We start from the raw sequence: 23,456 nt of genomic DNA, 5'->3' as shown, positions 1-23,456 counted from the left end.
ATTGGGTGGCGAGCTGCATTAGAGTAATGGTTAAAGTGTTTGGCTGCGAAGTTGAAGGTTCTGAGTTCAAACTTTGTTCCGTGATTAATATTTTCATTATTTAAAAACAATATCGAAGTGTATTACTTCATGAATTTTATTCGTTTGAATGTAATTTTTTGAAATTTCAAGTGGCCACTAAAATCGACCATACGGGAAGTATACGCTATGGACTTTTACCTCTGCAACCTCTTCAAAATTTCGTGCAATGGTTTACTACATGTAATGCTGCACAATAACTGCGTTGGACATCGAAACAAAATTAAGTCATTTATGGGGGGAAGGTATCAGTCACGATGTGTAAAAATCAAATTTTTGGGTCAAATAGTTTTTGTGAAATCGATTGATGAAGTGTGTCGAAGCAGTCGAAACACCATGTATGTGTCTGCACAGGCGAGCGAGCAATGCAGTGATGACAAAGTTGCACACAGAGCGGAATGCGGGGAGCCCGTCTCTGTAGCAGCGAAAGGGTTAATGCGGCCGTGGTGTCTTTACTTCATAAACTGCGCGCTCCCCCCTAAACGTAAGTTTGCGAACTATACTATGGCGCTGCTTCTCTTGTGTCGTGCAACTGGCAACACAGCAATCTCCCGTGTGTGGGTGGGCATGCGCGAACCGCCAAGATAAAAGAATTGAATTATAGGAGTTAGAGACGCTCGTCCGTGGCCAGTGCCAGACCTGGTCACAGAGGCTCAGTCGATCAGAAGCTGCGGCTTAGCCTGTCGTGACGGGCTTCATATACACAATACACTCAGTAGATAGCGCTGGAGTAGACTGGAGGTGACTGGCCAGTTTTCTCGTCTCGAGATGCCGTGCTCGAGTAAGATAATGAATGGGTACTACACTCATAGAAAATATCGTACGATGCATTTCCCATATTTCTGCTGGCTCAGATGTGACTTGCACCTCATCAGTAGCTATAAGTGTGTTTCATTCCCAATGTTGTTGCTACAGAACTCCTTTATGTAGGGAGCATGGATTCAAAGCAGCACTTCATCATGTGGTCAGATACTCTCAACTTCCAAATTGGAAGATTACATCGCTGGGGCTACTCTCAGGGTGTAATCGACGTTTTTGGAAGAGCCGTCTGCCGCTGCAGCCGTCCGTCTGTCTGCCAGCCGCTGCCCGTTGCTCGCCACCGCTGCTGCCACCCGCCCTCCCATCTCCAATGTCATCTACACCCCCTCCTCCCCCACTTCCACTGTCACTTCCTGCGGTGCCAACTCTGGCCTCCTCCCCTCCACCTCGCCTCCTGTCCCCCCATTCACCATCTCCTCCCCTGCAGTCTATCCCCACCTCTACTCGCTTCCCCCCAGCTTCCACACCAGCAACAGCTACCACTTCTGCCCCTGCCATCACATATGCTTCAACTGCCACATCCGCTGCAACCCCCCAGGTGGTTGGCATCCCCCCTCTCACACCCCCTGTCACTTCATCTTCTGCCTTCCCCACCCGCATCACATCACGCCAGGCCACAAATGCCACCATGGAACCAACTGCATGTCCCAGCACCTCAACCACACCAGAAGGATCAGCTGCCCACCATCTCCTTCTCCTCCCCGCCCCTCTCCCCTCCTCCCAAGTTGCTCTCACCAAAAAACCCCAGAAACACGTCAATGCCAACTCTGCTCCCAACACTTCCAACCGCCCCCACTCCCTCCCGCCGTCATTTCCATGGATACCACCCCCCCCTCCTGTCACCCATATCCCAGCTCCCACCCTCCACACCTTTGCCCTGTCGACCCAGGGCCCCAAGTTCCTTGAAGCTCATACCCTCATCATAGAGATATGAAAGTATCTCCCAGGTGTTCCCATTTCCCAACTAATTCCCTGTAGGGACTCAGTCCTCATCAAATCCCTCTCCCCCTCCTTTCATACAGACCTCCTCTGAAAAATCCCATGTATCATGTTTGGCCCCCATGTGTCCTTGACTCCCTTCCTCTCCTCTTCCTCTCCTCACCAGCCCCAGCTCCCCAACCTATACCACAGTGATCATCAAGCTCAGCCCATTAATCACGAAGGATGAAGTGCTGGCTGAACTAAACTCTCACCCAGACCTTGAAATCCGCTCTGCCTGCCATATCTACAATGCCTCCAGTCCCACTTTCCTCATATGGGTCTTTTCGGGATCTGCCCCCTCCATCGACCACCTCCTCACCCAGGGCACCTTGATTTTACACTGCCACCAGCCAATTGAAGCCTCGAAATCCCCTCCCCAATCCCACTGCTGCCAGTGCTGCTTAATGTACAATGATCACCTGACCCCTAACTGTAAGAAACCCCTACCTGGCCCCACTGCAAGGCCTCCCATTTTCTTAAAAACTGTCCCAACCTCGCTAAGCCTCCTTCCTTAACACCTGCAATGGACTGCATCCCACCTACTCTCACAAAAGTAAGGCTAAACCACCTCCTGCCTCTCCTGAGCTTACCGTCCATGTCTGTCCCATCAACCCCCCCATCCATCCCAACAATTCTCTCCATCTGTCTCCCATGGCAGAAGACATTATCCGTTTCTTAACCACAGTCCTCCGAAACATCCACCCTTTCCATCACCCCCACACCCTTCAACAGATCTTCCTCACTGCCCACTCCACCTTCCACCTCAACACCTTCGCCACTTACTCCCACAATCAAGCCCAATTCACCTTCACCCACCTAGACAATCTAGTTTAAGTCTCTTAAGTCTCTCCTTTCTTCTCCCTTCATCCCCCCTCTCTTCCCATCATGGTTTAGCACAAGTGTTACATCCTCTTTCAGAACATCCACTATTTCTGCACCAACAAGTACCTCCCCCATGAACACCCACTCCCAACACCAGGTCGATACCTTCCTTCTGAAAAAAACCTTCCTCCAGTCCCACGATTCTGTCTGCATCTCTCCCTATTTCCTCCACTGAACTGATGCTCCTGGTCCCCAAGCACAGAGTGGAGTCGCTATTGGCCACCTGAAGTACATCCCTGACTGGCCACAACCCCTCCTCAATGACCCCACTGAACACCTCATCCTCAGTGTCTTTATCCCCTCCCTCACCATCACCTGCACCACCATCTATGTCCACTCCACTGCTCCTATTCCCTGTGACTTCATCTCCCACATTGACCGCACCTTCTCCACCTATGTGACTGACACCAATGTCAACATCCACCGCCACACCCCTGTCGCTGTTTGGCGGTGGCATCAGTTCCTCCTCACAATCTGAGGTGACCTAGTTCCTCTTCCTCAGCACACCCGTCCCAAAAGCAAACCACTTCTGATGTTGTCGTTGCCTCTGCCAACATCCTTGGGCATATCGTCATGGACATCCTTGACCCCACAGGTAGTGACCACCTTCCCATCCTTCTCACGATAACATCTGCTCACAACCTGCCCCCATCCCCCCACCCTGCACCCCCTCTCAAGGTAGTCCACGACTATCATCGTGTCAACAGGGATGCCTACTAGGAATCCATCACCACCCTGGTCGAAAGCAACTCTCTTTCCTATTACCATCCCGACAACACCGCCCACCCCTCGTCCTTCCTTGAGAAGACCATTACTGATGCTGTGGAGACTCATGTCCCTACTAAAACCATACACCTCCACTGTCCTACTCTCCCACCATGGGCTGTCCTCCACCTCCATCAATCCTGTTGCCCTTATCACTCCTTCCTGTGCACTCGTGACACAGATACACTCCACCACAACCGGCAGCTCCAGCAACATGTTCAGAACCTGATTACAGCAAAGAAACTCCGAGACTGGCGCCAGACCTGTATGTGACTCAACACCACCCTCCCTATAAACTCCTCCAAGTACTGATTGGGCTTCCAACGCCTTACTGGTTCCATTACACACATTCCATCACCTCCTTCTCCATAATGACTGCCCCCTTCCTAACAACCTCAGTAAGGCCAACCACTTTGCTGCCCATCTTTCTGAGGCCTTCTCCATCCCCAGTGATCCTCACTTTTTATTATTCCCTTTTCCCCACCAGCATGGAATGTGCCAATACCTTGGTTGCACCACTTGCTCCCAGTCTCCAGTACTTGGGGTGGTTACCCTCCTCTGACATTAACACTCCAATCACAGCACGAGACATTGAACTTATCCTCCGGTCAAAACGCAACATGGCACCTAGTCACAACCGTGTCACCTACCGCCACCTCAAAGAGTGCTCCCTCTCCTTCCTGACTGCCCTTGCCACTTTATACAATGTGATCCTCTCCACCAGCTTTTAGCCCAACCTGTGGAAGAGTTTCTGTGTCCTCTTGCTCCTCAAACCCAACAAACTCCCTTTTGCTACCACTTCCTATCATCCCATCTGCCTCACATCCATATTCAGTAAGGTCTTCAAATCCATCCTCTCCCATCATATCCATTACCACCTTAATCACCACCACCTCCTCCCCCTTACCCAGTATGGCTTCTGACCACCTTCTCTGCTGAAGACCAACTCCTTAACCTCATCTACCTACTCTCCCTCCAACTTAACTCCCATCACTCTGCCATTTTTGTTTCCCTCGAATCCAAAATACTTATGACCGTATAAGCCATCCCGGTGTCCTCTTTAAACTCCAAACCTACACTCTACCTAACAATTTTGTCTGTCTGGTCGCTTCATTCCTCTCATGCCATCCTTCCTGTGTCACCCTCACCACTGACATCCCCCAAGGGTCCATCCTCTCCCCTCTCCTCTATCTCCTGTACACTGCTGGTATGCTGAAGCCAACCCCACCTGTACACACCGTACAATATTCTGCTGACACTGCCTTCCTGGCTCTCTGTCCTACCCTTCAGTGGTCCAACATACCCTCCAAATCCACCTTGACCAGTTCACCACTTGGTGCAACCAGTGGTTCCTTTGTATCAACCCCTTCAAGACCCAGGCAAACATCATAGGCCGCACCACCCACTCCTTCCATCTCCATGACTTCTACCTAACCATTTATGGTCATCACATCCAGCTCACTCCCACCCTAAGGTACCTTGGTCTCAGCATAGATCATCACTTTACCTAGATCCCTCATCTCCTGAGCATCCAGCAGAAAGCCCTTACCCATCTCTGTCTCCCGAAACTCCTGTCCAGCTGGACATGGGGATTGCATCCTTCCACCATCCTCCATACCTTTAAATCCATCATCCATCCTATCCTCTGTTATGCCAGCATTGCCTGGATCTCTGTCCCCCCCTTCTTATATGAGGCCATATAAATCCTTGAAGGCCACACTCTCCACCTTGCCTTCTGTATCTGCCTTCTGTCTCCCACATGGTTCCTATATGACTTCATCCCCTTCCGCCACCTCATCCTTTACCTCCAACATAGCTGCATCCTTTACACAGTCCGCAGGCTTGATCCTCCCACCCCCTTGTGTCCTCCTTTCTCTCCAATCCCCGCTCATTGCTGCACCTCTATCGCTGTATCCCCCCCTCTCCACCGCCACACCCTACATCTCCTTTGTGAGGGCAATTTGCAGCACCTCCCCCTTCTGAATGATGAACTTCTCTGTGACATCTACCCTTCCTACCAACTGTAGCCTGGCCTTGTTCCCCCCCACCCCAACTCCTCAGGGCCCCCCTTTCCCCTCCCCTCCTTCTCCCAGATAAGTTATTCCTCCTTCCCCCCCCCCCCCTGAGTCTCTACACTGCCTCCTCGGTAGTTTTCCTCTTCTGCCCTTCCCTGCTCAGCCCCCTTCAGTGTGCCTCCCACCCCATACCCTCTTCTCTCCCTCCTCTAGCACCACCCCTTTCCCCCTTTCTTCCCTTCTCCCTCGTATCCCTACCCCTGGCAGATCCTCCCAGCTTGGTCTTTGTCATAAGTGTGCTGCATGATTCTTGTGTTTGGTGCCATTCTACAGTGACATCAAGTGATGTGGTTTTAATCATGTGCTCGACTTTTATATAGTTTTGCTGTCTGCGATTGTTCTGTGCTACGCCACCCATTATGTATCTGTTTTAATCATTCTGCAACTTTTTATGCTCTGGCCATACTTCGCCTTGTGTCTTTTAATCCTTACAGTGTGTGGTTTTTTTGTGTAAAATACCTTTTAGATTATTATCTCAATTTTTACAGTCACCCCCTTTTGTATGCTGTCTTTCCTTATGTTCCCCCTCTTTATATCTATGTTCCGTCATGTTTTCTCCTTTATGTTGTTTTAAATGTCTTCCTGTTATATACTTGTACTACCTCTCAGCTGCAGAGCAGCGCCTACAATGGTGCCAGCCCAACTTTGAATGAAGAATTGAAATATAATAATAAAAAATAAAAAAAACAGCACATGGGCGGTGAGTCTCTGTTGTAATATTAAACTCTAGCGTTATGTTTCACTCAGCGGGTATTCACTTGTACACTTCCAGATGAGTATGAGGCTATTCCTCTAGACTTCAGTGATGGTTTCCTTTTCTGTTATTATTACCCGTCCTGCTCATATAGGGCTATTGGCTGGAATGACTGGAACAACTATCTACTGCTAGAGTAATGGCGAAAATATCCTTTCTACATCCAACACTTACTAACAAGACTGGTTAGAGCTACTCTAGAGCTCAGTCTATAGCAACTATCCTTCCCCAATGCCCATTCTTCACAGCCAGAGGAAATAATTTGAATTTTCCGGCCGATGTTTGAACTTCTTGCCAATAGGACAAAGGGAGTTGGACTGCACTCGGGTTCTGGGTTACTCATCTGGGATTGTGATGTCATAGTTACACAGTGTCAGTATTCGAAAGATGGTGAAATAAGGAGAGTACTCTACATCCAACCACAACAGTGACATGCAAGTTGAATTTTTGTAAATAACGTATATATATTTTTAGTAATTATGACAATAATGATAATAATAATAATAATAATAATAATAATAATAATCCCCGTGGAGGCCCGGGAAAAGAATAGGCCTCCGGTATGTTCTGCCAGTCGTAAAAGGCGACGAAAAGAACAAACCACTAATAGGGCTAACCCCCCTTTTAGTGTGATTAGTTGGTTCAGGACAGAACTAAAGAAGCCTCGGACAAGCGCCGTCATGGTCGGGGACGACGCTTGAACCCTATGCCCGCCCACACTGGTAACGACACTGCTAGCCAACTGGAAAATGATTTAAATCCAAATAGAGGTGTTTTGCAGGATATGCTTCCTACAACCACTCTAGAAGGAAAACAAAGACAGAGGATGAGATGGTCAGATGAAGTTAATCGACACCTCATGTTCTGTTATTACCAAGCAACAAACCTAGGAACCAACACAACTGGATACAGATCACAAGTATACACAACATTTATTACCAGATACCCAGAATTAAAATTTTTAACAGAACAACGACTAGCTGATCAGATCCATGTAATAATCAAAAATAACAGGATACCCCAGTCAGAATTAGAAAACATCAAACAACAAGTACAACAAATACTGGAACAAAATAATGTGCAACCAGAAGAAGAAGAAAATACAGTAATGGACTCAAACATCCCAGAGCAAACAAACAAAGAACAACACGCACCAATTAAACAATCAGAGGAAAACGAAATCGTAAGACAGCCACCAGAACAAGCACAAATAGAACACGAAGTGACACAGATGTTAGATATAGAAGAAAAATTTCAGCTAACATATATAGAATACAAAGACACAAATACAGACATTAGACCATTCTAACATAGACCACCAAATAACCCACAAGTCGAAACAACAATAAAAACTATCAACACAATCATACACAACAAAATAAATGAATACACAACTATGGAAGAGTTACAACTACTGGCTTATATAGGAGCACTCACTACACTTAATATACACACTAGGCAGAGATCAGAACCAACCAACACACAGAAGAAACCCACAAAGCCAGCATGGCAACACAGGCTACAGATCAAAATAGAAAAACTGAGAAAAGACATCGGACAGCTAACACAATTTATAAGAAATGAAATCTCGGAAAAAAACGAAAAAGGTTAGGTAAAATCTCACAGCAAGAAGCGACAGAGAAATTAGACGAAAAGAAGCAGAAATTACAAGCATTAGCCAAACGACTCAGAAGATACAAAAAAAGTGAAAATAGAAGGAAACAAAACCAAACATTCAACACAAACCAAAAGAAATTTTACCAGACAATAGATAACACACACATTAAAATAAACAATCCACCAAACATAACAGACATGGAACACTTCTGGAGCAACATATGGTCAAACCCGGTACAACATAACAGGCATGCATGGTGGATACAAGCAGAAACAGACACATACAATATGATACCACAAATGCCTGAAGTGATAATTTTGCAACATGAAGTCACCCAAGCAATTAATTCTACTCACAATTGGAAAGCCCCTGGAAATGATAAAATAGCAAATTTCTGGTTAAAGAAGTTCACCTCAACACATTCACATCTAACTAAATTATTTAACAGTTACATTGCAGACCCATACACATTCCCTGATACACTTACACATGGAATAACTTATCTGAAACCTAAAGATCAAGCAGACACAGCGAACCCAGCTAAATATCGCCCCATAACATGCCTACCAACAATATACAAAATATTAACTTCAATCATTAAACAGAAATTAATGGCACATACAACACAGAACAAAATTATAAATGAAGAACAAAAAGGCTGTTGCAAAGGAGCACGAGGATGTAAAGAGCAACTGATAATAGATGCAGAGATGATATATCAAGCTAAAACTAAACAAAGGTCGCTACACTACGCATACATTGATTACCAAAAAGCTTTTGATAGTGTACCCCACTCATGGTTACTACAAATATTGGAAATATACAAAGTAGATCCTAAATTGATACAGTTCCTAAACATAGTAATGAAAAATTGGAAAACCACACTTAATATCCAAACAAATTCAAATAATATCACATCACAGCCAATACAGATTAAGCGTGGAATATACCAAGGAGACTCATTAAGTCCTTTCTGGTTCTGCCTTGCTCTGAACCCACTATCCAACATGCTAAATAATACAAATTATGGATACAATATTACTGGAACATACCCACACAAAATCACACATTTGCTATACATGGATGATCTAAAACTACTGGAAGCAACAAATCAACAACTCAACCAATTACTAAAGATAACAGAAGTATTCAGCAATGATATAAGTATGGCTTTTGGAACAGACAAATGTAAGAAAAATTTCATAGTCAAGGGAAAACACACTAAACAAGAAGATTACATATTGGATAACCACAGCGACTGCATAGAAGCGATGGAAAAAACGGATGCCTATAAATATCTAGGATACAGACAAAAAAATAAGAATAGATAATACAAATATTAAAGAAGAACTAAAAGAAAAATATAGACAAAGACTAACAAAAATACTGAAAACAGAATTGACAGCAAGAAACAAGACAAAAGCTATAAATACTTATGCCATACCAATATTGACCTACTCATTTGGAGTAGTGAAATGGAGTAACACAGACCTAGAAGCACTCAATACACTTACACGATCACAATGCCACAAATATAGAATACATCACATACATTCAGCAACAGAAAGATTCACATTAAGCAGAAAGGAAGGAGGAAGGGGATTTATCGACATAAAAAACCTACATTATGGACAGGTAGACAATTCAAGAAAATTCTTTCTAGAACGAGCAGAAACTAGCAAAATACACAAGGCAATCACTCATATAAATACATCGGCTACACCACTGCAATTTCATAACCACTTCTACAACCCTTTAAATCACATAACATCAACAGATACGAAGAAAGTAAATTGGAAAAAGGAAACACTTCATGGCAAGCACCTGTATCATCTAACACAGCCACACATCGATCAAGACGCATCCAACACATGGCTAAGAAAAGGCAATATATACAGTGAGACAGAAGGATTCATGATTGCAATACAGGATCAAACAATAAACACCAGGTATTACAGCAAGCATATTATTAAAGATCCCAATACCACAACAGATAAATGCAGAGTTTGTAAACAACAAATAGAAACAGTAGATCACATCACAAATGGATGTACAATACCAGCAAATACAGAATACCCCAGAAGACATGACAATGTCGCAAAAATAATACATCAACAGCTTGCCTTACAACATAAACTTTTAAAACAACAAGTTCCTACATACAAGTATGCACCACAAAATGTACTGGAGAATGATGAATACAAATTATACTGGAACAGAACCATTATAACAGATAAAACAACGCCACATAACAAACCTGACATCATACTCACCAATAAAAAGAAGAAATTAACACAACTAATCGAAATATCCATACCCAATACAACAAATATACAAAAGAAAACAGGAGAAAAAATTGAAAAATACATCCAACTGGCTGAGGAAGTCAAAGACATGTGGCATCAGGATAAAGTTGACATCATACCAATTATACTATCAACTGCAGGAGTCATACCACACAATATCCACCAGTACATCAATGCAATACAGCTACATCCAACCATATATATACAACTACAGAAATACGTAATTATTGATACATGTTCAATTACCCGAAAGTTCCTAAATTCAATATAACACATACCGTACAGTTAATAGGATGTGACGCTTGATCAAGGTCCGCGTCACTTTCCATTCTTAACCAGACTTAATGTCTGAGAAAGTAAAGAAAGAATAATAATAATAATTACTATGTCCTCGGCAGTGCAGTTTAATTAGCATTCAAATTTACTACGAAAATTTTAATTTCCCATCAATTTTGAATATCCCACTTATTTTCAATTTCCTGCAATTTTTCCAGATGGGGGAAGGAAGGGGTCGGGAAAGGAAGGATGGGGTGGAGAGGGGTGGAGAGGGGATGGGAGGGCAGAGTAAGAGGAGGGGAGGGGAGCGGAGGGGAGGAAGGAGAGGAGAGGAGAGGAGAGGAGAGGAGAGGAGAGGAGAGGAGAGGGTAGGGGAGGAGGGGAGAGAGGTGGGTAGGGGAGGAAGGGGAAGGGAGGGGAGGGAGGAGAGAGGAGAGGAGAGGAGAGGAGAGGAGAGGAGAGGAGAGGAGAGGAGAGGAGAGGAGAGGAGAGGAGAGGAGAGGTACTGTTACCGACGACTGTGCCGCTGAAGCGGACTTATTGAACGGAGTTTTCCGAAATTCCTTCACCAGGGAAGACGAATGGAATATTCCAGAATTAGAAACACAAACAGCTGCTAGCATGAGTTTATGGGTTGCGAAGCAACTCAAATCGCTTGATACAGGTAAGTCTTCAGGTCCAGATTGTATACCGATTAGGTTCCTTTCAGATTACGCTGATACAATAGCTCCCTACTTAGCAATCATATACAACCGCTCGCTCACCGATAGATCTGTACCTACAGATCGGAAAATTGCGCAGGTCGTACCAGTGTTTAAGAAGGGTAGTAGGAGTAATCCATCTAACTACAGACCTATATCATTGACGTCGGTTTGCAGTAGGGTTTTGGAGCATATACTGTATTCAAACATTATGAATCACCTCGAAGGGAACGATCTATTGATACGCAATCAGCATTGGTTTCAGAAAACATCGTTCTTGTGCAACGCAGCTAGCTCTTTATTCGCACGAAGTAATGGCCGCTATCGCCAGGGGATCTCAAGTTGATTCCGTATTTCTAGATTCCCGGAAAGCTTTTGACACCGTTCCTCACAAGCGACTTCTAATCAAGCTGCGGGCCTATGGGGTATCGTCTCAGTTGTGCGACTGGATTCGTGATTTCCTGTCAGGAAGGTCGCAGTTCGTAGTAATAGACGGCAAATCATCGAGTAAAACTGAAGTGATATCAGGTGTTACCCAGGGAAGCGTCCTGGGACCTCTGCTGTTCCTAATCTATATAAATGACCTGGGTGACAATCTGAGCAGTTCTCTTAGGTTGTTCGCAGATGATGCTGTAGTTTACCGTCTAGTAAGGTCATCCGAAGACCAGTATCAGTTGCAAAGCGATTTAGAAAGGATTGCTGTATGGTGTGGCAGGTGGCAGTTGACGCTAAATAACGAAAAGTGTGAGGTGATCCACACGAGTTCCAAAAGAAATCCGTTGGAATTCGATTACTCGATAAATAGTACAATTCTCAAGGCTGTCAATTCAACTAAGTACCTGTGTGTTAAAATTACGAACAACTTCAGTTGGAAAGGCCACATAGATAATATTGCGGGGAAGGCGAGCCAAAGGTTGCGTTTCATTGGCAGGACACTTAGAAGATGCAACAAGTCCACTAAAGAGACAGCTTACACTACACTCGTTCGTCCTCTGTTAGAATATTGCTGCGCGGTGTGGGATCCTTAGCAGGTGGGATTGGCGGAGGACATCGAAAGGGTGCAAAAAAGGGCAGCTCGCTTTGTATTATCACGTAATAGGGGAGAGAGTGTGGCAGATATGATACGCGAGTTGGGATGGAAGTCATTAAAGCAAAGACGTTTTTCGTCGCGGCGAGATCTATTTACGAAATTTCAGTCACCAACTTTCTCTTCCGAACGCGAAAATATTTTGTTGAGCCCAACCTACATAGGTAGGAATGATCATCAAAATAAAATAAGAGTAATCAGAGCTCGAACAGAAAGGTTTAGGTGTTCGTTTTTCCCGCGCGCTGTTCGTGAGTGGAATGATAGAGAGATAGTACGATTGTGGTTCGATGAACCCTCTGCCAAGCACTTAAATGTGAATTGCAGAGTCATCATGTAGATGTAGATTTAGATGTAGATGTAGATGTAGATGTAGATGTAGATGTAGATGTAGATGTAGATGTAGATGTAGATGTAGATGTAGATGTAGATGTAGATGTAGATGTAGATGTAGAGGAGAGGAGAGGAGAGGAGAGGAGAGGAGAGGAGAGGAGAGGAGAGGAGAGGAGAGGAGAGGAGAGGAGAGGAGAGGAGAGGAGAGGAGAGGAGAGGAGAGGAGAGGAGAGGAGAGGAGAGGAGAGGAGAGGAGAGGAGAGGAGAGGAGAGGAGAGGAGAGGAGAGGAGAGGAGAGGAGAGGAGAGGAGAGGAGAGGAGAGGAGAGGAGAGGAGAGGAGAGGAGAGGAGAGGAGAGGAGAGGAGAGGAGAGGAGAGGAGAGGAGAGGAGAGGAGAGGAGAGGAGAGGAGAGGAGAGGAGAGGAGAGGAGAGGAGAGGAGAGGAGAGGAGAGGAGAGGAGAGGAGAGGAGAGGAGAGGAGAGGAGAGGAGAGGAGAGGAGAGGAGAGGAGAGGAGAGGAGAGGAGAGGAGAGGAGAGGAGAGGAGAGGAGAGGAGAGGAGAGGAGAGGAGAGGAGAGGAGAGGAGAGGAGAGGAGAGGAGAGGAGAGGAGAGGAGAGGAGAGGAGAGGAGAGGAGAGGAGAGGAGAGGAGAGGAGAGGAGAGGAGAGGAGAGGAGAGGAGAGGAGAGGAGAGGAGAGGAGAGGAGAGGAGAGGAGAGGAGAGGAGAGGAGAGGAGAGGAGAGGAGAGGAGAGGAGAGGAGAGGAGAGGAGAGGAGAGGAGAGAGGAGAGGAGAGAGGAGAGGAGAGGAGAGGAGAGGAGAGGAGAGGAGAGGAGAGGAGAGGAGAGGAGCCCTTTCTCTCGTAAATTGATTGAATAAAGATTATGCAAATCGAATTTTATGAATAAAAAATTTATTCTAAGCAATGTAATTAGCACTGATTTCAATTTTGTCTCATAAAATCTATCCCCTCCAACAGGTCAGCACAGACTGAACGATTTTTTCCGCAAACTTTTTTCCAGTAGTGGTGAGGGGAGGAAAGGGGAGAAGGGGTGGTGGGACTCAGGATTATCAGAGTGGCTAGAGGTAATTAATAGATCATTTTAATTAATGAATCAGTTAATTTGATATCAAAAGTGTGCTCCTAGGTCCCTTTCCCCAGTGCTCATGTGGTCAGGGCATTATTCAGCAACAGAATGGTGCTGCCTTTCAACATGGCTGTGCCTTTGGAAAGCCCTTAAAGATCCTCCACTAATCCTAATCTCACTCCATGTGATTTCCTTATTTTTTGGGCCTGAAGAAGACTTTCGTGGCTGTTGATCTGCATCAGACGAAGATCTGCAGGCCTGGGTACAATCTTGTTTTCGTTGCAAACTGTAAATATTTTGCTATGAAGGCACTGTCCATCTTGTCCTGCAGTGGGACAAATATATTAACAGTTATGGCGATTACTGTTCAGATAATAAAATGTTTAAGTACTTTTCTTCCATCTGTCTCGTTTTCATTTCAGTGCCTGTTATACAGAGTACATATGTCGTTTAGCAGACTGTACATAACTGCAGAAGTATCATCTCCACGAATCGTTAATGTCTTCTTTAAATATTCTCATTCTTTTCCGGTAATTCTGACAAGGCCACGAAACTGGAAGTTACACTGAGGAATTGGTTGGACAATGATTTTGTCAGCTACCTTGTTCAAAGATGACTTATACTTCAGTAAAATACCTTTCCTTTATCCATAATGATTTGAGAACACCGTACCTATATACAAGATATCAATGGCATAATATCGCAACCAGGCATCATTTCCTTTAATGAAAAATTTATATAGTCAGAAAAAAATCTCATCTGACTCACACACACTCACACACACGCACACACATACACAGACACTATTGGGTGGGGCGTAGGGGGGGGGGGGGGAGGGGCGATAGGTTTAGGCCAGGAAGGTAACAGAATTCAAGGATGTGCTGTAAGGACAGCTACCATCTGCACAGCTCAGAAAAGCTGGTGGTGGTGGCGAGGATCCAGATGGCACAGGTTATGAAGCAGCCATTGCCATGTTGTGCTCTGCTGCATATTATGCCACTAGATGGTCCACCTTGTTTTTGGCAACAGTTTGGCGGTGGCCATTTATTCTAGTTGACAGCTGGTTGTGTGTCATACCAATCTAAAAATGCTGTGCATTGGTTGCAACAGAGCTGGTATATAATACGACAGGTTTCACAGGTAGCCAAGCCTCTGATGGGGCGGGATTAGCGTCTGATGGGAATGGAGTATGTGGTGCTATGTGGAAGGATTGGGCAACTCTTGCGTCTGGGTATTCCAAAGGGATATGATCCCTGTGGTAGGAGATTGAGATGCGTGTGGCATAGGAATGGACTAGAATGTTGTGGAGGTTGGGAGGGTGGCGAGACACAACTCTGGAAGGGTTTGGAAGTATCTTGGGATGGATGTACCTCATTTCAGGACATGATGACAGATAATCAGAACCCTGACAAAGGACATGGTTCAGTTGTTCCATTCTGTGGTGGTATTGGGTGACAAGGGGGGGGGGGGGTGCAGTTCTTTGTGGTTGATTACTGGAATGGATGTGAGGATCAGGGATGTGTGTGTGTGAGGGTATGGCATGGGAAATCTGTTTGTAAATTAGGTCTGGAGGGTACTAACTGTCTGCAAAGGAATTTGTGAGCCCTTCAGCATAATGGGCGAGGGAGTTCTCATCAATTCAGATGTGTCTATCATGGATGGCTAGGCTATCTGGGAGGGCATTTTTGGTGTGGAATGGGTGTCAGCTGTCAGAGTGCAGGTTCTCTTGGTGATTGGTGTGTCTGATGTGGATAGAGGTGCAGGTGGGGCCATCTGAAAGTAGGAGATCGACGTCTAGGAAGGTGACTCGATAGCTAGAGGAGGACCAGGTGAAATGGTTGGGAGACAAGGTGTTGAAGTTGTGGAGGAATGAGAATAAGGTGTCTTGGCCATGGGTCTAGATCATAAAGATGTAATCAATAAACCTGAACCAGATCAAGGGTTTGGGATTTTTGGAAGCTACGAATGTTTCCTTCAGTGACCCATGAAGAGGTTGGCATAGAAGGGTGCCATGTGGGTGTCCATGGCTGTGCTAAAAATTTGTTTGTTTACCTTCCCTTGAAAGGTGAAGTAGTTATGGGTTAGGATGTAGTTGGTTAGACATATGAGGAATGAAGTGGTGGGTGTGGAACCTGCAGGGCGGAGGGACAGATAGTGTTTAGTTGCCACAAGGTCATGGGCATGAGGGATGTTGGTGTCTAGGGAGGTTGCATGATGGGTAGGGATCCGGCAGGTAAGGGTGAGGGAATAGTGGAGAGCCAGTGCAGGAAGTGATTGTTACCTTTGTTGTGGGAGTCTAGGATTTGGACAGTTGGTTGGAGATGTTGAACAACAAGTAATGGTATTACTTGGAGATTTTATCGTAACTGTAGGGAAACAATCTATAAATAACATAATTGCCACCCAAAGGGAAAGGATTTTAAATAAAAATTAACAGGAATTAAGACAAATCACAATTTTAATAACTTGAAAAATACTAATCTGTTTCTTAAGAAAAGGATATTCATAAGTGTACATGGTCAGCTAGAGGTCAAAGGTCATTAATTCATTATGTAATAGTTAAGAAATCATCACTGATAAGCGATCAAGAGTGTGTCAAAGAAGTAACATCTGTTGTGACCATTTTTAATAATTTCTAAAATCAATAGTTTTACAAAGGGAACACTTACAGAAATAAAGAAACAACATTCAAAGTACGTTTATTATGAGATAAAAGTGTACAAACTTCGTACTTTCATACATGAGATATTGCTAATGACACCCACTGCTGATGATATTAATGAAGAATGGTACAATATAAGTAGCAGTGTTCAGAAGGCAGCTTTGGAGGGACAGGGAACAAGACTAGGAAGGGATTAAGAATATAGTACAAACAATTAGAAAAATTCGTGTGAGAAAAAGGAAGCCTATCTTAAATACCTAAAAAGGAAAAAATGCCAGACTTAAGAGCAGAATATAATCGAAGAAGAGCAACTGCTAAATGAGAATGCGAAAAAGCACACAGATCAAGCTGGGACAGATATAACGGTACCATAAGCTAGAAAATGACATCCATAAACAACAAGCACTTGCCCATAAAGTAATCAAACATTGAAATAGACAGCAAAAACATGCATTAAACATTAACACAATCAACGAAAAACAATCGGAAGAATATTATTATAAGTTTTGGTGTCACCAAAATTTAATGAAACCAGCAGAAATGTTTGAGGAGGGGAAAGTAATAGATGGATTGACATTAGTAGACTGGGAAAAAGCTTTAAAATCAGTGACTAACAGAAAGACAACTAATACAGCTGAAGTAACAGCGTGTTATTAAAATCTGGCGGAACTGTCTCAAAAAAGTAAGACTTTTACATTTCCTTAATTTATGCTGGGAGAAAGCGAGAATACTGGAAATCTAATCAATAGCTGCTGTGTACTAGATTTTTAAGCAAGAAGATCGAAAACATTCAAAGTACGTTTATTATGGGATATGGCAACGGCCTTGCCGCAGTGGATACACCGGTTCCCGTGAGATCACCGAAGTTAAGCACTGTCGGGCGTGGCCGGCGCTTGGATGGGTGACCATCCAGCTGCCATGCGCTGTTGCCATTTTTCGGGGTGCACTCAGCCTCGTGATGCCAATTGAGGAGCTACTCGACCGAATAGTAGCGGCTCCGGTCAAAGAAAACCATCATAAAGATCGCGAGAGCGGTGTGCTGACCACACGCCCCTCCTATCCGCATCCTCACCTGAGGATGACACGGCGGTTGGATGGCCTGAAGACGGAGTGCTTTATTATGGGATAAAAGTGTACAAACTTCGTTCTTTCATACATGAGATATTGCTAATGACACCCACTGCTGAGGATATTAATGAAGAATGGCACAATATAAGTAGCAGTGTTCAGAAGGCAGCTTTGGAGGTACAGGGAACAAGACTAGAATAGGCGAATAGGGGTTTCCACAGCTGGGCATAAAATATAAACAAAAATTTGGAATTTAAGATTAAGACCAATAGGCGAAACAATTTTAATTGAAGACCAGAGAGGATTTGGATTTGGACAAACAACAATGGTTCATATATTTACTTGGAAGATAATGTTAAATAAAATAATGAGACACACATAGCTTTAATCGATTATGTAGAGATTCTTGACAGATTAAACAGGACGAAACTCTGATCGTTGTTACAATAAAATGAAATTCCACGACACTTCATGTGGGTCATAAGAAGCTTATACAATGAAAATAAATTTGTAAAAATAGGGAAGAAAATAAGTAATAATAGCATTATGGCAAAACACGGAGTTAAATCAGGTTGCGGTCTATCTCCAGTTTTATGCAGTTCACATGAAATGACATGATCAAAAATGGAACGAGGAGCAAAAATTAACAAAGGAATAAAACTAGAAAAGGACTGTTATATAAAAAAAAGTAATGTGAGCTGACGACCGGACTATAATAATCACTTGAAAAGAGCGATTGCAGAGATATATTTTCAAATTAAATCAAATTGGGCAGCGTTATAATTTCAAAGTAGCGATATAAAAGACAAAAATAATAGCGTTCCGAGGAAAAGAAAATGAGCACTCAAAACAAGAAAACAAAATCATTGATCAAGTAGGTAAGTTTAACTGCCTGGCCTGCATTTCTCTGATTATAACAAGGGATATGTCCGCCCCTGGTAGCTGAGTAGTCAGCGCGACGGAATGTCATAACTAACGGTCCGGTTTCGATTCCTGGTAGGGTCAGGGATTTTCTCCGCTCAGGGACTGGGTTTCGTGTTGTCCTTATCATCATCATTTCATAACCCATCGACACTCAAGTCGCCATAGTGGCGTCAACTCGAAAGTCTTGCACCAGACGAACAGTCTACCCAACGGGAGGCCCTCCGCACACAGCATTTCCATTTTATAAGAGATATAAAGCATAAAACAGGTAATCCATGGAACGAGGTAAATAACAGTAAACAAAACAGCAAATAAAGAAACGCAACTGAAATTATAGAAAACACTGGCTGTTCCAGTGCTGTTCCATGGATTTGAAAATTGAATAGCAAACAAGGAAGACATAATTCGAATGGTGTGGTCTAAATTAAATTCTTCAGATCATTTAAAGGATGTAAACTACTTGCAGAAGACGAATAAAAAACGAAGATATTAGAAATGGGCATAAAATGTTTGCAATAACAGAACAAATCGACATGTATAAGCAGAAATGGAAGCAATATGTAGACAGAATGCAACAAGGGTGATATCTAGAATAGTAAAAGTCAGGATTTAGGACAAAACATGCACCATGGCTGCCGGCTGGAGTGGACGAGCGGTTCTAGGTGCTACAGTCTGGAACCGCGCGACCGCTACAGTCGCAGGTTCGAATCCTGTCTCGGGCATAGATGTGTGTGATGTCCTTAGGTTAGTTAGGTTTAAGTAGTTCTAAGTTCTAGGGGACTGATGACCTCAGAAGTTAAGTCCCATAGTGCTCAGAGCCATTTGAACCATTTTTTTGCACCATGCCTTACTGATCAAATCAAACACCTTTCGAGTATCAGAGACGCAGCACACAGGAATATAATCGGCACCAGACCTCTGAGAATCATCTCACTTACGAGCGACTACGCAATTAAGTTAATCAGTCGGTGAGAAATGCAAAACTCAGGTATGACCACTCGTTAACTGAAGACTTCCACAGGCCCTCCGTCTTGTGGAAAAATCTGCAAGGGCTAGGAGTAGGAAAACCTCAATCTCCAGCTGAATCTCTCGTTTCTACTTAGGATCTAAATGAGTATTTCGCCACGCCTACATTTCTACTTGAGCAACGCCGGTGTGGCCGTGCGGTTAAAGGCGCTTCAGTCTGGAACCGCGTGACCGCTACGGTCGCAGGTTCGAATCGCAGGTTCGAACACGGGCATGGATGTGTGTGATGTCCTTAGGTTAGTTAGGTTTAATTAGTTCTAAGTTCTAGGCGACTGATGACCTCAGAAGTTAAGTCGCATAGTGCTCAGAGCCATTTTTTTCCGTACAAACCATAACACTTTCCAGCATATTAATCGCGCGAATTCGTTCTGCAGCTGCAGGACAGTTCCACGTCGTGCATTACTGCCGAGAATGACGTATATTTTTAACCATTGTCTGACCTCCAGTTATCTTCCCAACGCCCAGGAAAAAAGAACTCATAAAACCTCTGCCGAAAAAGTAATCTACCAATGAACCTCCTGACTACACACGAATTTGCATAATGTGTCGCGTATTATCTACCATTGCAAGTATCATTCATATGCTGATGACTTTCAGTTACAAGTGCAAGTGCAAGCCCTTGTCTACAGAGTTCTCTATTGAAATCCTCTTCCTTCATAGCAGCCATTATCCCTTTCATTATCCATTCCACTTCCTCTAACACCAAACAAGGCTTCAAAAGGCCTAAGCTAATCAATATCATTCTTTATGGCTCTATTATTTTATTATTGTTATTTATGTTACTATTATTATTATTATTATTATTGCAAATTATAATATTTTGTTAATAATACAAATTGTTATTATTGAGTTTGTTATTTATTAACTATTAATATCACTCTTATTTTTCCATTATGTTATCATCATCATTAGTGTTACTATTATCATTGATGATTATTATTTTCATTAATATTGCACATTATTATTATTTTGACTACTATGTAATATTTTCATGTGTTGTCCTTGATCATGTGTAAAAGAGAGCCGTAAGGTCCTAATCTGGTCAAGTTAAATAAGCAATAAATAAATAAAATAAAATAAAATGTATACACAGAGGGGTAACGGATGTAAGTTGGCCCAGGAATCGATGTAGTTAAGACGCTGAAGCTGGAACATGTTCCTCGAACCAAGTCCATGAATGTATATGACGATGAACAACATTATCCAACGTAATTATTCTGTGACAACACTATTTCCTTATGACCAACTTCTTATAGTTGACAGCATTGACATCCTTCAGAAATTCATTTATATATTAATATTACATCCAAGCGCTATACCATAGCAGTCTCGACCCAAAAAACAAAAGTCCTCGCTTTTAAAAGTCAATTACGGGTCACAAGCAAAACTTCAATAAACAACGGGGAAATATAGAGTGTGTGAAATCAATTTCTTGGGAAATACCATCTCCTTCAAAAATAAAAGATCCAAAAAATTAAAATATATTAATGGGACCATTTACAGAATACTGTATAAAAAGTTGAGGAGAGAAATATTAAGAAAGCCTTACAAAACAATGGTCATTCCACCTATACTTTATGTCAACGATTCTAAGACAATAACAGCTGGAAAAGAACGAAGAACACGAGCTGCGAAATGAGATTTTTAAGAACAGCTACTGGGTGTAGATTATCTAATATGGAAGAGTGTAGAACAATAAGACAAGAACTAGGATTTAAAAACAAATTATTAGATCAGAAAGTACAGAAATCAATGGAGGCACCATGTCACAAGAACGAATGTAAATAGAATCCCAAAACAGTAATGAATTATCGACCAATAGGGAAAATATCAATAGGTAGACCAAAAAAGAAATGGAGAGAACCAATAACAAGTAACCACAAAAAACAGAGGCACCGAACAAGAAGACGTAGTGGACAAATGTCTAACGCTTGAATAAAGATGAAGTAGAAGAAGAGGAAATCAGCACAATCCGCTGATGTGCCTGATGGTAAGGCTTGCGCCAAGTTAGGAAACACATGGCACTCAAGTGCAGCAAGGACAAAATTATTCCACAAATCTTCCCCTGCAGGTGTATAATGTGCGAGTAGCTTGACTAATTAACTGCTCTAGATAATTCTCGGAAAAGACAGTAAACATAAATTCCCTGACCTTGCGTCGCTACTACATGTTTGCGTGAGATATCTCTCACCTGCTACAACACACCCTCCACGCTTGCTTGGAAAGTGTTTATAATCACTTCGGTAGTTGATGCAGGTGTCCGATAGAAACAATTGACTTCTATTTTTAATCCGCTTTTGACGCTTATCTTCAATCGACCATTTTACGGAAAATTTAAATAAAAATTATCGCAGCTGGTTCCGGCCAGAAACGGACATAGTGGTTTTTCACAGCTGTGGTTCAAATGGCTCTGAGCACTATGGGACTTAACTTCTGAGGTTCTCAGTCCCCTAGAACTTAGAACTACTTAAACCTAACTAACCTAAGGACATCACACACATCCATGCCCGAAGCAGGATTCGAACCTGCGACCGTAGCGGTCGCGCGGTTCCAGACTGTAGCGCCTAGAACCGCTCGGCCACCCCGGCTGGCTTTCATAGCTGTGCGCGTCGGTAAACGTTCATGAGCTGGAAAACTAAGATCATTAAGAGCCCTTCGGGGAATGCAGTTTTGTCGAATGACGGACAGAATAAATGGAAAAATGTTTTGTTACAATTATATTGTTCCATGAAATAATAGTCAAACAGAATGGCTCAAATGGCTCTGAGCACTATGGGACTTGACTTCTGAGGTCATCAGTCCCCTAGAACTTAGAACTACTTAAACCTAACTAACCTAACGACATCACACACATCCATGCCCGAGGCAGGATTCGAACCTGCGACCGTAGCGGTCGCGCGGTTCCAGACTGTAGAGCCTAGAACCGCTCGGCCACTTCGGCCGGCGGTCAAACAGACACACTACGCAACGCGAGTATGCTAATAATGCAGTAAAGCAATAACGTTTTGATTTTCATTATACCTTTTCAATTTTGTTAAGGAAAGATAACCACAATATTTTTTTTACCTTGTATTAATTGTTAGTAAAAAAATTTTCAATGGTGTTTATCCGTTCACTATTCTACAGGAATAATTAGACAATACGGTAAGTTTGCTATGTTTATGGTAGCTATTTTCTTGTAGAATGTGTAGGGCGTTAATCTTATATTCTAAGAAACGTCTCCTGCTAATCATTCGTTTAAACCACGACTGTGGGATGCATTTCCCAAGTTTTCACGAGGTGTACTAAAATGGAGTTCCAGCTTTATCAGAGTGCAGTGTTTGAAAGGTCCACCAGAATGAGTGGCACAACCCTTCTCTCTGAGTGCGGTAGGTATTTAATCGAAGATGTTAGTGCACACCCTAGTGATTAGTAACATACGATAGTATTTCTGTTTCCCCTGTCACCCATGCAGAATGAGGGGATTTTCTCCTACCACGAGTACCGAACCGGTTACTTCTGAGCCCAGCGAAATTACACTGGCGTCCGTTAGTAGTCTCGCTTAAGGGGCCAGCTTACATTCAATAAAGTACCTGCAATCTTTATCCTGTAAAAAAATTCTCTTAAATTTTCAAAAAGCACCAAACCTAGCGCTCTGGCAAAGAGTTATTACAGCCTAGTATGAAGATGATAATGTTCAGAGATCCATTCCGTCATTTGCTTGAACTGCTGTAGGAAAATCGTAATAATCAGAAATAGTCTGGATGGAAGTGTGTTTGAAACTTGCAACATCCTGGAAAAGGAGTCCCATGCCATAATGACTGTACACCGCAACGAGCGAACTGGAGCTATGGTAACGCACTGGAGTCGTTTGTATACGGCAGTGCTTCCCAAACTTCCTGAAACCGTTACCCTCGAGTGTAATCAGACGTTCTTCCTCCCCCTCCCCCTCCTCCTTCCACCATCATCAGTATTAGGGCGTAATTGAACTTTAGAGTGAAAAATAATTTTCTTTGACTACTTCCATTTTTAAAATAA

General features: G+C 43.3%; 1 protein-coding gene across 1 annotated transcript in view; it reads left to right on the top strand.

Annotated features, from left to right (window-relative positions):
• Nucleotides 1–738: 738 nt before the first annotated feature.
• Nucleotides 739–23,456, top strand: part of LOC126236586 (uncharacterized) — a 77,511-nt gene continuing 54,793 nt past the window's right edge. Inside the window, exon 1 of the mRNA XM_049946007.1 lies at nucleotides 739–859. Coding sequence (XP_049801964.1) covers nucleotides 847–859 — 13 coding nt within the window. The 5' untranslated portion in view covers nucleotides 739–846. The remainder of the gene's footprint in view (nucleotides 860–23,456) is intronic.

The sequence above is a fragment of the Schistocerca nitens genome, chromosome 2 (genome assembly GCF_023898315.1).
Source record: "Schistocerca nitens isolate TAMUIC-IGC-003100 chromosome 2, iqSchNite1.1, whole genome shotgun sequence".
Taxonomy (NCBI): domain Eukaryota; kingdom Metazoa; phylum Arthropoda; class Insecta; order Orthoptera; family Acrididae; genus Schistocerca; species Schistocerca nitens.
The sequence above is the reverse complement of the archived record's forward strand: the minus strand, read 5'-3'. Positions and strand labels throughout refer to the sequence as shown.